General features: G+C 43.7%; 1 protein-coding gene across 1 annotated transcript in view; it reads left to right on the forward strand.

The window, feature by feature from the left end:
* Positions 1-19,777, forward strand: part of LOC309543424 (tetratricopeptide repeat protein 6-like) — a 122,741-nt gene extending 102,964 nt beyond the window's left edge. Inside the window, 3 exon segments of the mRNA XM_082242898.1 lie at positions 12,889-13,059; positions 17,405-17,630; positions 19,569-19,777. Coding sequence (XP_082099024.1) covers positions 12,889-13,059; positions 17,405-17,630; positions 19,569-19,693 — 522 coding nt within the window. The 3' untranslated portion in view covers positions 19,694-19,777.
* Positions 19,778-20,867: the final 1,090 nt, after the last annotated feature.

Here is a 20,867-nt window from a genome sequence, read left to right on the forward strand (position 1 = left end):
AGCCTCTGGGTGGTGATTTTGGCTGTGGAAGCTGCTCCTTTTCCCCTGGTGTTGACTCCTTGATCTTTCCTTTCCCTTGGATACCGCACGTGGAGCAGTTATCTCTGGTGCAGACCGGTGCTACTCTGGTGGGGTGGTGAGTCTGGTGGGGTCCCTCCCTCTCACTGCTGCAGGTTGTGGGGTGATCTTCGTTCTGGTGACCCGGTGGTGCTACCGGCGTGGTGGGGGTGCCCCTGTCAAGGTCTTACCTTGCCTTCCTGTTGACAGCCATCTTGGACATGTGCAGACCGCTGTCTCCTATAAACTCAGTGATGATGTTGCACACCTGACTATAAATATCACCTAATAGCTTGCAGTCCTTGCCCTTGTGTTTATGCTCCAAGGTGCATCACTGCTAGCAGTCTTCTGTTCTCTGTGTTCCTCCATGCATGACCTGGCTTGGCTGATGACTTTTCTGGCTCTCGATCCTGCATCAGCAGACGATCTGGCATCGGCAGACTACCCGCTACTGGACTCGACCCGAGCTTGGATGACTACCTGCTTCTACACTCGATCCTGGCTTGGATGACTACCCGCTTCTGGACTTGACCCCGGCTGTTCCTCATTTCGCTCCTCACTCTTGCTGTGTATTTATTGTCGTTGCCCTAATAAACTGCTTTATTTTACTTGCATCTTCCTGTGGTCTGGTTTCCTGGCACCCTGACAATCCCATAGCGGTGTTAGACATTTTTTCTGGTGGGTCCCCCTTTTTACTTATTGAGTCTCAGAAGCATGTTTCCCCACCTGACCCCCTCTCAAAGGCTGCAGGTCCCACGGGATCCCAGCCCTTCATTGATGCACTGACGGCGCTCCTGGAGTCATTTGTTTCTCAGGTGCAGGTGGCCTTTTGGGCGACTGGCTAGCAAAAAGCATCCCCTGCCTTCCCCTACCTTATCTGTCTCGTCAGATCCTAAATCTGACTCCGCCGCCACGAATGTGGCCCATCCTGTGGGGTTTGCAGCCACGCTCCCTGATTTATCAGATAGTGAGGATGATTCCTCCACACCTGTAGCTGCTCACGAGATGGCACTAGTTGACACACTGATTACATCTGTGCAGGAAACTTTAAAAATGGAGGATGCAGCTGAAGCTGCGGTGCTGGTCCCCTTTGGCACCCACAAGCTGTCTCGCATGGCAAAAGTGTTTCCTTATCCCTCCTATTTTGACAAATTTGTCTATAAATAATGGGAGCGTCCAAAATGCCCCTTTGGTTCCTAAATGCTTTGCTGTGAGGTACCCCTTTGAGGAGTCCCTCCTCAAGAAGTGGACTGTTCCACCAGTGATGGACTACCCGGTCTCCAGGTTGAAAAAGACAACCATGATTCCGGTAGAGGAATCTCTGGGTAGAGGAATCTCTGGCTTTTAAAGATCTGGCTGATAGGAAGGCAGAGTCTGTGGCCCGCAATATGTTCACTTTTGATAGATTATATATATATATATATATATATATATATAGTGCGCCTTAGCGAAAGTATTCGGCCCCCTTGAACTTTGCAACCTTTGGCCACATTTCAGGCTTCAAACATAAAGATATAAAACTGTAATTTTTTGTGGAGAACCAACAGGTGGGACGCAATCATGAAGTGGAACGAAATTTATTGGAATTTCAAACTTTGTTAACAAATAAAAAACTGAAAAATTGGGCGTGCAAAATTATTCAGCCCCTTTACTTTCAGTGCAGCAAACTCTCTCCAGAAGTTCAGTGAGGATCTCTGAATGATCCAACCTCACTGAGCTTGAGCTGTTTTGCAAGGAGGAATGGGCAAAAATTTCATTCTCTCGATGTGCAAAACTGATAGAGACATACCCCAAGCGACTTACAGCTGTAATCGCAGCAAAAGGTGGCGCTACAAAGTATTAACTTAAGGGGGCTGAATAATTTTGCACACCCAATTTTTCAGTTTTTTGTTAAAAAAGTTTGAAATATCCAATAAATTTCATTACACTTCATGATTGTGTCCCACTTGTTGTTGATTCTTCACAAAAAAATTACAGTTTTATATCTTTATGTTTGAAGCCTGAAATGTGGCAAAAGGTTGCAAAGTTCAAGGGGGCCAAATACTTTCGCAAGGCACTGTATATATATATATATATATATATATATATTTTTTTTTTTTTTTTTTTTAAAGCAGAGGCTCTAGAAAATAAAATGGTGGGTATTGACATTTTTTTCTGTCACATGGTATTTGCGCAAAAATATTGGAAAAAAAATTGAAAAAATACACTTTAATTAATTTCAATGCAGAAAAACAATAAATACAATATAATACCCAATTGTTTGGTAAAATATAAAACTATGAATTTATGGCAAGTTAATAAATACCAAATATATAACTCTTTAAATCGCCACCTATGGGTAGTTCACAGGCAGCGCAATTTTAAACGCCTTTAAAACTTACCACTTTACATTTACACAATAATGGTTTGTTTACAACCGGCAAAATCGGAAGTGACAAAAGTGGTTTTAGCAGGGGTTCCCAGAGACCTAAAAATTATTTCAAAGGTTGCCCTGAGGTAAAATTTTTTAAGAAAGACGGGTTTAGGACATCCGTGATCAGTCCTGGTAATATTTCCTCAGAAGTGTGAGGCAAGATGAAAATGCAATCTGGCATATTTGGTAAATCAATGAAGGGCAGTGAAATAATGGACTTTGTATATAGTGGGGATGATTTGATAAAGGAAAAAAGACTGTTCATTTTGCAAGGGAATTTTTCCCAGAGCATAGTGAATGAGATGAGTCATCAACCAAACCTGTCCGAGCAAAAATGCTGTTGTTTTATTTTCCTTGCTTGTGATTGGGTATTCTTTGCAAAGTGAAATTTCATCACATTTACTAAACTCTAGAGAAAATTTACTTGCAAAGTATAAAAGCCTATTTGCCTTTAGCATATCAACCCCAATATGTATTACTTATTTTTATAACTTATGTTTTCACATGCTTTTATGGTCATTCTTCCCAGGGAACCGCAAAAACAAGTCTACAGAATGTTCTTATAAAAGCATTTATTGCACACAACCAATTGCATGTCTAGGCAGAGATGCATGCAGACGATCAAACTTTCACGATTTACCATACAATAGGTACAAAATAAAACACATGGGCACATTTTTGGGAAATGTACTTTCTGTACATTTTAAACGACCACTATTATACTACTGATGTGTTGTATTTTGAGCTAGCATTAATCTACTTTGCAACTTAGTACTATATCAGTGCACTGAGGATAATGGTTCACCTTTGAAGCCATCCTTAGAAAATAGAGTGTGACAAATGTGTTATAGGCATGAAATAAAATAACCTCACGGTGATATCTTTTTATAAGAGAAAATATTTTTGTTCAAGGTGAATTGCTCGAGGCAGAGCAGAGCAGAGAGGCAAACGCATAAAAGAATAATCCTTTAAATTGTGTTTAAAATTTATACAGTGAAATCTTTCATGCAGCAATGACTCCACTGTTAAGCTGTAAAATTGATCAGACTGCATCAGTTCTTATAACACCTTACAACAGTCCCTGCAAAAGATCATAAGTATTGTGTTATTCAGAAGTTTAGGCATTAAGGCGGAACTAAACCCTCCTAAATCTTTACAACAAGGGAGGCTGCCATCTTAAATACAGATAAGATGCAACACTTAATAATATTGGTTTATGCAAAAAAAGTCATAAGGAACAGCGTACTTAATGAGCAACCATAAACACCAGGTACCTGCTCCCACTTCTGGGTAAGATCACTGCAATCGTTGTGCGGTGATTTACGTGATTTCTGGCCCCTCCTCTTTTCCCCTGCTGCCATCTGGGAGACACACAGGTCCTAGAAGACAGCAGGACCATTCCGAAAGGGTGACTCGCACATGTGTAGTAGGAAACAGACTGTGAAGCCGAAAGGCTTCACTTCCTGTTTCCCTTAGTGAAGATACCGGTGCTTGCACCCGGAGCTGATGGATCTGCTTGGGGTGCCAACATTGCGGGCTCCCTAGACAGGTAAGTGTCCTAATACTAAAAGTCAGCAGCTACAGTTTTTGTAGCTGCTGACTTCTATTTTTTTTCCAGGCTAGAACTCCTCTTTAAGAACATAAATCCAGTGGGTTTCCATCCTGGAAATTTCCCGCCCGATAAAGCTGCTCCTCCAATGTCTAGTGAATCTATTAGTAGCCAAAAAAAAGTGAGCCCTCAGGGTTTTTGCCATGATGCTGTGCATAATGCTTAATAGAGACACTGTGTCCCGGAAGGCCTTGCCTAATATTGGCTTTATGCTCCTTTTCTCTAACCTGCATGGTTCTCAATGTGCGGCCCACATATTGCAGGCCACAAGGAAAAAGGATAAGGTAGACCACATTTATGGATGAGGAAGTTATAAAAGATTTAATATCATAAGTCTTGGAAGTGACCTGGGTCTGAAAACTACACATTTGCCTATCACGTAGTTTGTTTAATTTGCACACTGCACATTTACAACAGGGGAAATACCCTTTCATATCCAGGAAACAGGTAGTCTTATTGGGGGCATCAACCACATTAGGTGCAACGTAAAGCCTCAATGGTTGTACGCCCCAAAAAATCCCTTGTGGAGATCTGGAATACTTGGACCTAGGAGTCGATCATTCTTTAAGACCTTCCAGTGTTTAGAGAATATCCTGTTAATATCAAAATATTGGTGGCAATAAGAGGTAATAAAGGAAAAAACAGAATTTTTGTAAAATCTTACCTGTAAAATTCCTTTCTCTGAGTCCTCCGACAGTCGCCGCCTCTTCATATTCGTCACATATGGGGTATTAGACTTTGCTCCGAAGGAGTAGCTAGGCAACAGAATATGTTAACAATAAAGCTTTAACATATCCCACCCTCAAGGGGTGGTCCCCTCAGTCAATACCCTCCTACTTCCTGCAACCATATCTCAGTTTTAGTGGAATAGCAGTAGAGTATACATACAAACCCCAAAAGAGGGGCGGGGGCGGCGACTGTCGGAGGACTCAGAGAAAGGAATTTTACAGGTAAGATTTTACAAAAATTCCGTTTTCTCTTACGTCCTCCGACAGTCGCCGCCTCTTCATATTCGTCACATATGGGGACGTCCCAAAGCAGTGCAAACATGAGGGGTGGGAAACGCATCCGCGCCAAAAGGCAACGCAGTCTCCACATCAAAGAAAGGAACCCTACCAAAGGAAGGAAACCAGCTGGGCAACAGCAAAAATAAGTGCTCAACAGGAGCAACAACCCAGGAAAAGACAAAAAACCCAGGGGATACAAAAAACTATCCCAACAGCCAGGAGTCCCCACAAGGGACCCTAGGGAACAGCCGCACTAAGAACCTTGCGGCCAAAGGAAGCATCCGCCGATGCCTGAACATCTACTTTGTAGAATTTTGTGAAAGTGTGCACGGTCGACCAAGTCGCCGCCTTACACACCTGGGCTACAGAAGCCCCATGACGGCAGGCCCAAGACGTACTCAGAGATCTAGTAGAGTGCGCCTTCACAGGCACAGGGGGAACCTTCCCCTGCAAGGCATAGGCCTGTTCAATGGTCTGCCTGATCCATTTGGCGATGGTAGAGGCCGAAGCCGCCATGCCCTTCCGAGGACCCTCTGGAAGAACAAACAAGGAGTCCGTCTTACGAAAAGACTCAGTCGATTTAAGGTAAACCCTTATCGCCCGAACAACATCCAGAGAGTGCAATCTCATCTCCTTTGGATGTTTAGGCTTCGTGCACAACGAAGGCAAAACAATATCCTCGTTAAGATGGAATTCCGAAACTCGTTTCGGCAGAAAAGAAGGATTAGGTCGCAAGACCACCTTATCCAAATGAACAACCAGGTACGGAGACTTGCAGGACAAAGCCGCCAGTTCCGACACTCTGCGAGCCGAAGTGATCGCCACCAAAAAGGCGACCATTTTGGACAACATAGACAACGAGATCTCCCTGATCTGTTCAAAAGGAGCACGTTGTAACACAGATAGAACGAGATTCAAGTCCCAAGGGGGCAAAGGATCCCTCCTAGGAGGAACCAGATGCCGCACACCCTGAATAAAGGTGCCAACCAAGGAGTTGGAAGCCACGGGACGTTGAAACAGAACGGCCAGCGCAGACACCTGACCCTTTATCGTAGCCAGCGCCAAACGCTGATCGACACCCGTCTGGAGGAAAGACAGCACACGGGAAACCGAGTACGTGCGGGGTGAAAACCCCCTGGACTCACACCAGGCAAAATATGCCTTCCAAGTACGGTAATAAACCTTCCCCGAGGAAGACTTCCTCGCGTTGATCAAAGTATGAACGACCTCTGGAGAGAGACCCTTCTCCTTCAGGACCTCGGTCTCAACAGCCAGGCCGTCAAAGCCAGCGACTGTAAAGCAGGATGGTAAATCGGTCCTTGAGACAGTAGATCGTCTCGAAGAGGCAGACGCCAAGGGGCGTCGACCGCCAGATTCACGAGGTCTGCGTACCAGGACCGGCGAGGCCAGTCCGGTGCCACAAGAATCACCGTGCTGCGTTCCGAGTGTAACCTGCGAAGGAACCTGGACAGCAACTGAATCGGTGGAAACGCGTACATCAGCCTGTACTGATGCCACGGGGCCACTAACGCGTCCGACGCGTCTGCCCGAGGGTCGCGCGTCCTTGCCACGAACCTCTTCACCTTGTAGTTGAGGCGAGACGCGAACAGGTCCACATCTGGAAGACCCCACTTCGCGCACAACATCTGGAAGACAGCCGGGTGGAGAGACCATTCCCCCTGATCCAGGGTCTGGCGACTCAGATAGTCCGCCTGCCAGTTCTCCACTCCCGGAATGTGAACCGCCGTTATCGCCGGGACATGAGTCTCGGCCCAAGATAGAATGTCGGCCACTTCTCGAGCCGCTCGGGCACTCCTGGTGCCCCCTTGGTGGTTGATGTAGGCCACCGCCGTGGCATTGTCCGTCTGCACCCGAACCGGGCAGCCCTGCAGCCGGTCCGTCCAGCGATGAAGAGAGCCTTATCGCACGCAATTCCAGAATGTTGATCGGGAGGGAAGACTCCCCCTCCGACCAGGTCCCCTGGGCGGACAGAACGCCCAGAACACCACCCCAGCCCGACAGGCTGGCATCCGTGGTGATTACCGTCCACGAGATCGGACGAAACGACTTGCCCCCGGACACCAACGGGGACTGGAGCCACCACAGAAGGTTTTCCCTGGTGCGAGGACTCAACGAGATCTGAAGATCCAGAGATTGAGGTCGCCCGTCCCACCTGGACAGGATCTCCGCTTGGAGACCCCGCGTGTGAAACTGCGCGAAAGGAATCGCCTCGAAGGCCGAGACCATCAATCCCAGACACCTCATACACGTCCGCAGAGACGAGTGTGGAACGTCCCTGAGGGACCTGACTTCCTCCTGAAGAGTCCTGAGTTTGTCTTCCGGCAGGAAGACCTTCGCCTGCACCGAGTCCAGTATCATTCCCAGATAGGGGAGACGAACCGACGGACTCAGTGTCGACTTTGGAACATTTATCGTCCAACCAAACTCCTGCAGAGTTTGCATTGTGACAGACAGGTCCTCCTCCAGACCCTGTCTGGTCTCAGACCGAACCAGAATGTCGTCCAGATACCCCAGGACAGAAATGCCCTGGGCCCTCAATAATGCCAGAACCGGTGCAAGCACCTTGGTGAAGACCCGCGGAGCCGAGGCGAGACCAAAGGGCAACGCCACGAACTGGTAGTGATCCTCCGCAATGGCAAATCGAAGGTATCTCTGATGACCCTCGAATATGGGGATGTGAAGGTACGCATCCTTCAAATCGATGGAGGCCATGAATTCCCCCGGAACGAGGGCAGCCACCACCGAGCGCAGGGATTCCATGCGGAACTTGCGAACCCGCACAGAGCGGTTCAGAGCCTTTAAGTCCAGAATCGGACGAACCTTGCCCTCCTTCCTGGGCACGGTGAACAGATTGGAATAAAACCCCCGAAATCTGTCCCGATGAGGCACCGGAACCACCACTCCCTGAGCCCTCAGGTCCCGCACCGCCAGGTGCAGATCCCGCAGGCGCTCTGGAGACAGTTGAAGATTTGAGGGAAAAAATCTGCTCTCCGGCCGAGAGAGAAACTCGATCTTGTAACCAGATCGAACGATTTCCAGAACCCATCTGTCCCGCACACGGGCCAACCAGGGCTGAAGAAAACCGAGCAAGCGTCCCCCCACCCCAAAACTGGGTGAGGGCGCCCCTTCAGGCCGAACTGTTATGGGCTGCAGGTCCGGATTGGCCGGACTTCTGTTTCCCAGACCAGGGCTTCTTCTGAGAGCCTTGGCCTTTGAACGGTTTGCCCTTGTAGTGCGGCCGAAAGGCACGAAAGGACCCCTGAGGGGGCCGAAAATTAGCATGCTTCTTCCCAGAAGCCCCCTTAGCCTTGGGGAAATGGGGCAAGAGAGTGCTCTTACCCCCGGTGATCCCCTTAATCAACACATCCAGGGACTCCCCAAAAAGGCGAGACCCATCATAAGGCAGATTGGCTAAGGTCTTACGTGAAGATTGGTCCACCGACCAACATTTCAACCAAACCAGACGGCGAGACAACACCGCCACGCTGTGCACACGTGCAGCCAACGGAATCAGGTCCAGGTCCGCATCACACAGATACATGACACCCTGGTGGATCTGATCCACCATATCCAGGGTCGCTGCCGAGGCCGAATCGGCCACTAGGACGCGCCTAAGCATCTGCGTCCAACTTGCGATCGCCTGGGCCGCCATGAGAGAAGCAAACAGAGCCTTAAGCATAGAACCCGTAACAGAATAAGTATGACGGGCAAGAGACTCCAGTCTCCTATCCGTGGCATCACGGAAAACAGGGGAACCCTCTGCAGGAATCGCAGTGGCTTTGTTCAAAACCGCAATTGCATGATCCACTGGCGGAGGCACACACCACCGTTCATCAGTGGCAGGCGAGAAAGGATAACGCAGCTTGAATTTACTTGGTACCACAAAAGGCTTGCGCAGATCGCGCCATTGATCCTTAACAGCGCGCTGAAAATCAGCATTGCAGGGAAAAACCTGCGGCGTCCTGCGTTTCCTCTGCGTCCCATAAGCCGCCAAGGCAGCGGGGGGACACACTTCGTCCTGCAAACGTAGCGTCTGCTTAATGGAAGCAATCAACTCATCCATGATTGCAAGCTCTTCAGGCGAGCCAGGGGGAGAATTATCAACCCCCTCAACTTCAGCCTCTACCTCAGACCCCACTAGATCAAGAGAGGAGCGGGACCCCGATAAGAAGGTCCCTGCCAGAACAGCCCCATCACCTTCACCCTCAGAATCAGAGGACAGAGCAACTCTGGGCCGTTTAGTAGATTGAGCAGCCACCAGCATTTGCACCTGGGCAGCAAGGCCAGCCACAATAGCGGCTAAATCCCCCCCTGGGGGGGAAACAGCGGTCCCCTGGCTTTCCACCAATACTGTAGGAAACTTGCCCTCCTGAGAATCCATTGCCCCTGTAATGCCAGACAACCAAGGGTTAACTGCCCCCTTTTAGCAAGCGCGGCAAGCGCAGCCCACCGCACCACACTCCGGCACAATGAGACCCCCACAGGGAATATACAAACTGAATACAGGCAATGGATAGCAAGAACAGAAGGATAAAACCTGAGGAGACCCCGCTGCTGCTGCTGCCTCGATCGGTGTTCCTGGAAAGAGGAAGTGATGCTGCCAGGGCGCTCTAAGTAAGCCTATGGAGGCTACAAGAAAATGGCCGCCGTGCATGTAAACCATGCGGCCGGAGCGGGCGCCGGTAAAATGGCGTCGTTTGGCGCCGAAAACGCCGCTCCACAGTGCATAAAAACACACACATCACATCCCAATATAAGGATACATGTTAGATCGCCGCAGCGATCGCTGTATATGCCCAAACATGCCAAGAAAAAACATGCCCCACAGCACACAGCTTCTCACACTGCCCAGCCTGACACACACAGTGTCATACAGCTCCCCCCCCCCTTGCAGCCCACAGCATGCAGCCGAGAGATAGGGAGACAAGCAGTGTGATTAAAGGCAGGTTACACAGTCCCAGACTGAGACCCTCCCAGACAGACAGGTCCCCACATAAATACACTTACCTCACATGGCGTGGGGAACCCGCACAGGCGAACAAGCCGCTGCACATGAGGCAGGGAGAGTCGCAATTCAAGACGCACACAATGGAGGTTAAGAAACCGCACAGCGTCCGGTGAGGTAGCCACCTCACCAATCATCCCTGCACCGAACAGGGATGGGTCGTTCACTGTGCCAGGAGCGTTACCTGGCTGAACGCTCGATGGCAGACTGGGAAGCCACTGACCCACGACCTGCGACCAGGGGGATTAGCCCGAGACCCAGTCCGCATGATCCTCTTCGTCCGAAGAACTAACTAATGCTGACAAAAATAACAGCTAAGTAAAGATAGAGAGAAAACTCAAACAAAATATTAAAAAGAAGAAAGAGTCTGGGACAGAAAGTCCCAGCACAGAGAGAGCCAGCCACTCCTGACAAGCTAGACATTAAAACTGAGATATGGTTGCAGGAAGTAGGAGGGTATTGACTGAGGGGACCACCCCTTGAGGGTGGGATATGTTAAAGCTTTATTGTTAACATATTCTGTTGCCTAGCTACTCCTTCGGAGCAAAGTCTAATACCCCATATGTGACGAATATGAAGAGGCGGCGACTGTCGGAGGACGTAAGAGAAACTAAAATCTTTAGCACTATCATTATTTTTAGTCCTATCCCTAACATACTCTCTTTATCCACATTACCAACTTGTGAGATTAGTCTGTCCAACTCCCCAGCATTATAGCCCCTATCAACAAATCTGGACCTTAACACCATAACCTGCTTTAAATAGTTATCAGGTAATTATGCCTCAATCTAATGAGCTGACTTCTAGGGACAGATCTTAGACAAGAGGAATGATGGAGTCTCCCCTGCCCTATGGTCCGTCTCCTTGAAGTAAGATGTAGTAATCAAGGAGCTGCCATCTTAGCTTATGTTTGATCTGCAGTTGCCATGGAGCTGCTTATGTGATCTATTATGACACCCACCATTTGATGGCTTGACAGTTCAGTTGAGATCACAAGCAACTTTGACTGTTATCATTCATCGCATGCCTTAAATGTTACTGTTTTGGAAAACCGTTAAATCAGTGGGCTTAGTTTCACTTTAACTTACAGCCAGCTGTTGATAATTTCTCAGGCTAAGGTATTATTAAAGTAAAATTAAAAGGTGTAATTTCCATTTTATAAACTTACCCTAACCTAATACTTGATGTGACTTTTGCATTTTACATGCTTACCGTTCCAGATGTTTTTTTTTTTTTTTATGCAATAAATAAACAGTTTGGTATGTTTTCCACTATTGGATGTAGCCATTGGCTCCCAGTGCTGTCAATCAAAGTCAGTGTCGAGGTAGCAGGGGGCGGGGCCTGAGTCCCGCTGTCTGTGTCAATGGACGTAGCAGCGGGGCTCAGGTGCGAGCACTGAGCAGTGCCCCGATGGGAAGCAGTTTACCATGGGGACACTAGACAGAGGGGAGGGGCCAGGAGTGGTGGCAGGGGACCTAAAAAGAGGAGGTTCATAGTTGCTGTGTGCAATTCCATTGCACAGAGCAGGTAAGTATAGACATGTTTGTTATGTAAATAAAAAAAAAAAAAGTGCCTTTACAATCCCTTTACCTACAACATGATTAAATCGACCATGCATTTCCACATACTACTTCATAGCTGCACTTTGAGATAACCCCAAATAGCCGCCACAGCTGTATCCCAAACTGGCTCCATAGTATTCATGTAAATAGCCTTATTTCAATATTAAAACCACTAAACATAAACCGGTAAAGGGAAAAAAAACAAAACAAAAACAAAGCATATATTAGCATATAGCATAATAATGGCAAATGTCTCAATTTAACCAAATACCCACAGATAAGCACTAGCTTGTCTTAGGAAGATATATGCACCACAGGTAAGAAATGTATATTTGCCACACTCACTATATGTCCCACAACCTATAGGGGTAAGTATATTAGTAACCCTACAGTTATAAACTACCACAATAAGTTTCAAATGTATTATAGTGGCACCCACCTGTTGCCCAGCGATGTACATCAAATGCCTTGCTTAATTGACAGATCCTAATGATTACAGGTAGTGCAACGGTACAAGCATTCAGCAGCCATAAGGAAACAGTATGACTGTAGGCGATACATATTAATGAACACTGGTTATAATGTCAACAATAAATTTACTTACAGTTATGTATTGTTTTAGGACCGGGTTATGCTAGCCAATTACAGCCAGGCCCTTTAAGAGGCTTGCGAATACTGGGCTAAGCAGGGTTTATGATGTTTCTGCATGATGATATGAGCTTTTAACTGGAAGAAGACTGGTCCTAGATAGTAGAATGGTAAGTCTGGCAGGGACATTACCAAGAGAAGATGAGTATTACGGCAAAAGTTGCTATTTTATTTTACCAGGAACCAGGAATAAAGCAATATTTAAAGAAAATGAGCCTGGAATCGGGCTTTAATCTGAGTTCTTTTGGATTTCACAATCATTCAGAACCTCAAAGGGTCAGGTTTAAACCTGAGACGGGGTAGTGAAAACCCCCTTAGTTCTATCATCATAAATACTAACCTACTTCACCTAAACCTGAAAATAGGCTTAGAATAAAGTTTCCGTTTAGTAAGGGAGATAGGAAGCATATAAAAAATCATTTGCTTGATGTGACCTAATGGTTTAAATTATGTTACCGATATGATGTGTTTTCAAATCCAATTGTTGTGGATGGATTTCCACAACAATGCAACATAACAAACTGCTTATACAGTAAATGTATCACTTTCTGCTCTTCTACCCACAGCTTGGTGTAACGGCCCAGCTGCTAACAAACCGAGGTGTTATCCACCAGTTCATGGGGAAGTTTCCAAATGCCATGAGAGATTATCAATCAGCAATTGCAGCCAATCCAAAACACTCTCTGGCTTACTTCAATGCAGCTAATCTGTATCTTCACAACCGTCAGTTCTCACAGGTAATGTCTCCAAATTAAGATGTTAAAAGACTGTAATCAAATCTTATTTCTTACCAGGAAGAAATCAATTCACATGTCAACACAGGATGGTACTGTGGACACAACCTGATAAACTGTGCCTTGTCCTAAATTCAGTGATATTGGTTGGCAGAGAGAGAATGGACTTTAACCACTTGCCGACCGCTCACTGAGCTGGTACTGCGGCAAAGTGGCTCATTATCGTCTGGCGACATAGACCTACGACACCAGACTCTCCCCTCTCACAGACACAGCGGGAGTCGGGCCAGGGGAGGAGAGGCGGTGATCTATGTGACAGACAGTGACAGACTACAGGATTCAGCATAGCTGAACCTGCGATCTGTGTCTGTGTCACACAATCCCCTCCCCCCACACACGTCAGTAAGCATGAGGCATACATTTAACCCCTTGATCACCAATAAAGTTAACCCCTTCCCTGCCAGTGTCATTATTATAGTAACAGTACATATTTATAGCACTGATTACTGTAGTAATGTCACTAGTACCCCCAAAAGTGTCAAAAATGTCAGTTAGGGGTCCGATCTGTCCGCCCCAATGTCGCAGTCCCGCAAAAAAAATTGCAGATCGCCGCCATTACTAGTAAAAAAAAATAAATAAAAATGACAAATCTTTCCCGTAGTTAGTAAACGCGATAACTTTTGCGCAAACCAATCAAAATACGCTTATTGTGATTTTTTTTACCAAAAATATGTAGCAGAAAACATATTGGACTAAAATGTTAAATTTTGATTTTTAAATTTTTTTTGGGAATGTTATATATCAGAATATAAAAAATATTGTTTTTCTTTTTCCAAATTTTCGCTCTTTTTTCAAAAATTAAAAATCGCACGGGTGATCAAATACCACCAAAAGAAAGCTCTATTTGTGGGGAAAAAAAAAGGACATAACTTTAATTTGGGTACAGCGTCGCAACGACCGCGCAATTGTCCGTTAAAGTAACGCAGTGCCGAATTGCAAAATATAGCCTGGTCAGGAATGGCGTTAAAATCTTCCGGTCTTAAAGCGGTTAAAAATACGCTCATTGAGAATTTTTTTGTCAAAGACATGTAGCTAAATACATTTTGGCCTAAATATATGACAAAAATTGAATATATTTTTTAACTGTCAAAGTAGAAAATGTCAATTTTTTTGCTCTTTTGCTTTTTTTATTAATATCGCAAAAAATGAAAAGCGCAGAGGTGATTAAATACCACGAAAAGGAAGCTCTGTTTGTGGGAAAAAAAGGATGTAAATTTCGTTTGGGTACAGGGTTGCATGACCGCGCAAATATCAGTTAAAGTCACGCAGTGCCAAGTTGCAAAAAGTGGCCTGGACGTTTATCAGGAAAATCCTCCGGTGGTAAAGTGGTTCATGGCACCACAAACTCATATCTGTTAAAATTTAAACATTTTATTATCCATAGCAAAAGAGATTAAAATTCATATTCAATTTCCTACCAGGGCTGATATTTGTACCAGCAATCATTTTGTTTGTGATGTAAATTGAATATGAATTTTAATCTCTTTTGTTACGGATAATAAAATGTTTAAATTTTAACAGACAGTAGTTTGTGGTGCCATAAAGTCCATTCTCTCTCTGCCAGAGCATAGGGTTGTGGGAGTAAATGGAGAGCTTTTTTTTTTTATCAGAATAGCCACTCCTGTCTTTTTTTTTTTTTTTTTTTTTTTTAGGGTTAGAGGCTAAATACTTTGGAGAGAATGTAAACACTAGAGTGCTTTTTTTTTATCAAAATGTGTCTCTTGTACAAGTACTACTTCTGCCCTCGAGTCTCACCTTACTGCCAGATGTCTTTTGAAGTTAGAATTTAGGCCGTTGACATTAAGTGAGTATACCTGTATCATGGTGCTCATTGGGGGTGGATGAGTGTTGAAGTGGAGGAAAGTTGTAGGGAACACAGTCTATCTAAGCTTGGGGGTCCAGGGAAGTCAGTTCCAAAGGTGTGAACGAATGCCACCATTAGAGGATGCCTCAGCGAACCCAGGAGTGAAGAGCCAAAGAAAATAGAGAAAGGAGAAAAGCACATGAGATGTAAGCAAAAACCAAAAATTAAAACTTTGATTAACAGTATTAAATTGAACGTTCCATATTACCTCCATCGTTCATTATTGGGGGGGGGGGGGGGGGGGGTTGGGGAGGTAAAGCATAATTATGAAGGAACTTTTAATCACAATCTACGCTGAGGTGGGTAATGTCAGAAACAAGTTGTCTACCACTTATACTTATCTAGGACCTGCGTAAGTATTACGTTGAGCTGGGGGGGGGGGGGGAGCCTAAAAAAGGTAACAGCATTAATAGCGAGCAAACTATGAACCATAACTGGGAGTGCACCAGAACGAACCGGGGGAACAGAGTGGAGAGCGCTCAGGTCATTTGGCTTGGACAGCCGCTACCTCTCTGCCGGGCAGTGAGCCTATTAAGAAGGAACCATTTGGATCCATCTAAAGTCCAAAATGTGCTGGCTTTAGGTTACCTTAACCAACAAAAGATTACTATTGAGATTTATTTTTGATCAATGGATTGGAAGTAACCTGGTGACCCGGGCATGGCTTCATATGTTCATTATCCTGTTGGGAAATATCTTTGGTGACATTTGAACTTTGTTTTTTTCTTTTTCATGCAGCCATTGTGGACCATGTTTGAACCAATAAACAACATTGCGCTATATTGGATACACTGCACACAATTTATCTTAGCCGATCTTCTGTTGCAGTGATGCTTTGCTTTTCAATATTCTATGCTTATATACTGGTGCAAGTTGGTTGTTGTCTGAGCCAGTACATGACCATATAAACTGTAAATATTCAGCATTAATAACCTAATGATTTTATTTCCTTTGTGAATTTACCCTCTGAGTGGGAAAATTGAGCAGACTAGCTTGATCGTTGATAAGGATCTGCAAGAATGTCATAAAAATGTAATTTTGCACCTAAATAATTATTATTTGTTTTCTATGCATAGAGGGGTTTTTGCTTATGCACAAATAACTATATATTCAAAAAGCTTTTTAAATTATTAACATAAAAATAGGCATGTGATTACCATACCATAGCAAAAATGCATATTTGTACAGGATATCTAGATGTGAAATAATACAATGGATATACGATAACCCTGTAGCAGGGAGTATGCTTGAGAACCATTAGGAAAACCAATTGTTGGAAACATATCACTTAAAAAGGAAACCTTAAAATTGGTACTGTAAATTGGGATTTTTAGGTGGAAAGATGTAGGTGACTAGAATAGGAAGGAAGAATCCAAAAATGCTTGAAGAAACCTCAAGAGGAGTGAACCAGATATTTTGCCACTAAAAGCTTGCAAAGTGGAAGATTCACTTAAGTTCTGCCAGTGCGTCCATGTGGTACATATCTTTTCAGGATCAGGGCCAACTTTGGCAACCAAAGTTTCCATTGCAAAGATCTCATTTAAAATCTGGGCCCATTCCAAGAGGTGAGGAGGTAGATTTCCAGTGTCAGGATATAGCCACCCGAGCCGCTAGTAATCAATGCCCTAAAATGCCCTTTTTAGTTTTGGAGATGGATCCAGGGATCGTCGACAATAGGGCAATGGCTGGGGGTAGTCTACTTGTCAGAAACAAGAAAAAATATTTGATGCAATGTCTTTCTATTGATGAAGAGAATATGGGTAACCATTTTTTCTAATATCTTTTTCCTAATAATAATGTAGTAAACTTTTTTGCAATTTTTTATTTTCAGCAATAAAACCTTGTAACTAGTTGTAACTGGTTCACCATTCTAACAAACAAAAATGTTTGGACTTCTATCCATAAAATCACCCCAAAAATCAATTGCTTATTTTAGAGCAGCCAGAAAATTTAAAATTAAATGATTATTGGTTGTAAGGGTTAACTTAGCTTGTATTTGCATTATTCAGAAAGCCTGAATATCACTTTGACAGAGCTCTTTGGCAGTCTTCCAGCATACTTACATAGTTTTAGCTAACCGACTTTAATATTTGATAGTATTTATAATAATTTCCAGTGATGTATTTTGAGCGATATTCATTAGTGATTTTCTGTACAAGAGAGTATTTGTCTATCATGAATTATTCCTTAGAGCGGTTTTATATTTTAGTATACATCTTTTTTGACAGTCAGTGATAAGAGATTCGAAGCGGGGTGGCTTTGCCCACACACATCTGTTTTATGTTTAACTAATTTGTAAAATCAATTATTCTTACCCATTTTTTTCAACTTGAATAATTTAGCAGCAAGACGGTTCTCTATCAGTCATCCTTGGCTCATTTGTTTTAACGCAATTCAAAGATTTTTGTATTGTGTATTTTGCAGGCAAAAGAATACTACTCTCGAGCCATGGAGCTAGATCCTAGCAATGAATCGGCTGCTCTGAACAGAGGCATTACTAACATGCTTTTACAAGATGTGCAAGGAGCTCTTCAAGACTTCCACATGGTCATTGATCTGTGCCCAGTATCCTCTGCTGCATACTTCAATCGTGCTAGCCTACATAAAACTTTACAGCAGTATGATGAAGCTGAGAGGGACATATCCCAGGGTAAGCCCATTCCTTATGCTCAATAAATATTGCTCCTAAACCATGTAGAACAATGGTCTTACATAGCTGTCTGAGCTGGGCGGAGAAATGGTTAGGAGGTTAGAATGGTCTAAGAGGGATGTGTGCAAGTAAGGGTATCACTCCCCCTCCCCTTGTTTTTTCATTTATTGCATATTTTGGGGTTCACAGGATATTAAGTAAGAGTTTTAGATACAGGGGGTGGCAGAACCAGGAATGTCTGCTGATTCGTGAGCTCATTAGTGGAGTCATGGAGGAACAAAAAGCAAGCAATTGGATTCATCCTTGCTAACACATAACGGATCCTTTCAAATACAAGGCTAAAACATTTTCTGCCTTGCAAAGCTTGGCAGTGTGTCCTTAGGATGCTTAAAAGTACAACTGAAGTTTTAATATTAACTACACTAACCCACTAGCCCTAGTCCCCCTAAGTACCTACCCCACCCCCATTCCAGTTGCTTACTTACTTTGCGGCCCGTACCACATTTTCATCCTTTCCAGACTGAAATCCTCTTCATAGTTGTGCAGTGAATCCTTACAGACTTGTAGAAGACAATTTTTCGAGAGTGTTCATCGTTCAACATTAAACAAGTCTATAAGTGCTCACTGCACTTATGTGAGCAGAGGGTTTATCTACTACAAAGAAAAAAGAAAGGAGAGCTGTATTGGGAGACATATGCGTTGCTGACTTCTCACTTTACATTGTTGTACCTGATTTTTATGGTAGTGCAGCGACTTTATCACTTTCTAAATGGGTAACCCTGAGAGGTCACACTCCTTCATGCTTGTTTTGGCTTAGTGAAAGTATTGAAACTAGAAACAGCCAAGCAAATATCATTTTTATAGAGGTGTAAGCATTGTCAGCCGGCATAGTACTTTCAGCATAGATTTTATTTAAAGAGAATATATAGAGGTTTGTTTCCTATATCCTTTATTTATTATAGTTGGGAGTAAAAAAAATTAAAACCTTTTTTAAAATATTGATAATTTTTAAGTCTGGTAAATATGAAGGATTGTATATTATTATAATTTTTTTGTTTTCAGCCAGAAGTAGCTCTCTGTGCCTTATCCCTTTACAGTTTTTTGAAAAAAGACTGTTGCCCATAGACTTTCACAGCTCAATCTGAAATTTACACACCGCATACATCAGTGACTCATACCTCGCGGCAGGGCTCAATCCATATTTTCAATAAGACAAACCAGTACGTCAAAGCTACTGCTATGCTTTTGGGATTAGATAAGCCATGGTGCCCTGAGAACCCTTTGTCATGTTATACAAATAAGCAACTGTAACGAGCGAGCACTATGAAGTTAGAGCTGCTATTACAAAAAGGTGAATATATACCTTCTAAACAGTGAAACAAAAAAAAAACAAAAACAAGTGCAGCACTAGTATATAAAAATGGCATATCATAAATAACAAAATTATAGTAATGACTATATAAGTGTGCTCATACTAAAATAAATTTGAAAGTGAATATCCAATCCTCTATAATACTCCATGATCCACAGTAAAAAATAAACTATGATGTGTGGGTATCAGTACGCACACCAAAAATGCAGTATAAACAAAACGTTCAGGAATCCACCTCCAGTGACTGTTGCAACCAGTGACAGTGGTCCTCCACCAACATATGTATGTGCTTACCAGATATCTTGAGAACATGGACCTTGTTTTCAATCCCATCAGGAACTGGAAAACCCCTTTGTGTGTTAAACGATGACTATGTATAGTAAAAACAGATACAAAACACGTTTAAAAATATTTAAACCTAAAAAATTAAGTGACAAAGAAATGAATTTAAATAATTAATACATTAATTACAGGTATAAAGTGCATGAAATCACCAGTATACAATAATTTAAGATGTGTCGACAACTATTTAAACCTACCTCACTATTGTAATTTGCTTTTTACAGCTATGATTCTTCAGCCTGGAGATCACCTGATGTATAAGCTTCGAGCAGATATCAGAGGCAAAATGGGAATGACCAAAGAAGCCATTGAAGATTATGAGCAAGCAATATATCTCCTGCAGCAGTGATGATGCTAATTAGTGCGATGACTGATAAATTATATGATAGCGGTGCACCTACAGTATCTCTCTGTGCACAGAGCCTACCAAGCCCTAAAACTTAACTTTTATTCCAACCTATTAAAAAACACAAGATGGCAAAAAAAAAAAAAAAAAAAAAAAAAAAAAAAAAAAAAAAGAATCATGATTCTGCAGGTGGATGAAGGGAGTAAAAAATATAGATAGAGGTGGTGCTCAAAATAAATCTCCATGAAAGGAAATTTATATCGCTCTATTACATTTTGTCCAAACTAAATAATTCTCCGTCAAGTCCATCTCACAACTTGAGCGCTGCATTCCCTGATAACATAAAGCCCATCAAATAGTGAAAATCCAGACCCAAAAACTCAAAAGATGGTTTTGTCAAGAGTGAAAAAATATCATAAATAAAAATAATAAAATGTGTTTAAACACAAAAAAAAAAAAAACAAAAGAATGTGCACAATGGCAGCCACTTTTCCTTTGTGCATGACACCTCCATGCCTGGACATGCGCGCGGCAGTTCTATTGTCTGGCTGCTCCACCAGCATTACTTTATTCACCAGAGTTTTTGCATGCTGTACCACTGTTCACCATGGGGAGCAAATATCAGAATACCCCAGACATTATCAAAAGGATCACTTACAGTACTGCTAATCACCACTGGGGTAAAACAGCATCAAAAACCCAATTATTTTCAAAGGCTCCACCATTAAAGCAGAGCTCCATCATTAAAGGGGAAGCTCCACTTATCTGCACCCCTCCCCCCTCCGGTGCCACATTTGCCACCTTTCGAGGAGTAGCAGGTACCGGTCACAACCAGGTGATCTCGCCGTGGCCCTCGTCCTCCTTTCCCCACCGCTGTGCCATTCACAAAGCTCAGGGCACTTTGCGCATGCACAGTAGGAAACCTGCCGGTTTCCCTTACAAGCAATGGTGGTGGCAGCACCCGAGAGCAGATTGAAAAATAGGCTGGGATGAAGACACTGTGGGATCACTGGACAGGCAAGTGTCCTAATATTAAAGTCAGCAGCTACAGTATTTGTAGCTGCTGACTTTTTTTTTTTAAGTCTCATTATGGCACTGCTCACAATGATTCTGCAAGAGCCCCCACTTGAGGTCTATTATAGAACTGCTCACAGTTATAGTCCTTTCTTCAAACAAC

The sequence above is a fragment of the Pelophylax lessonae genome, assembly GCF_965119305.1.
Source record: "Pelophylax lessonae genome assembly, chromosome: 13".
In the NCBI taxonomy this organism is placed as follows: domain Eukaryota; kingdom Metazoa; phylum Chordata; class Amphibia; order Anura; family Ranidae; genus Pelophylax; species Pelophylax lessonae.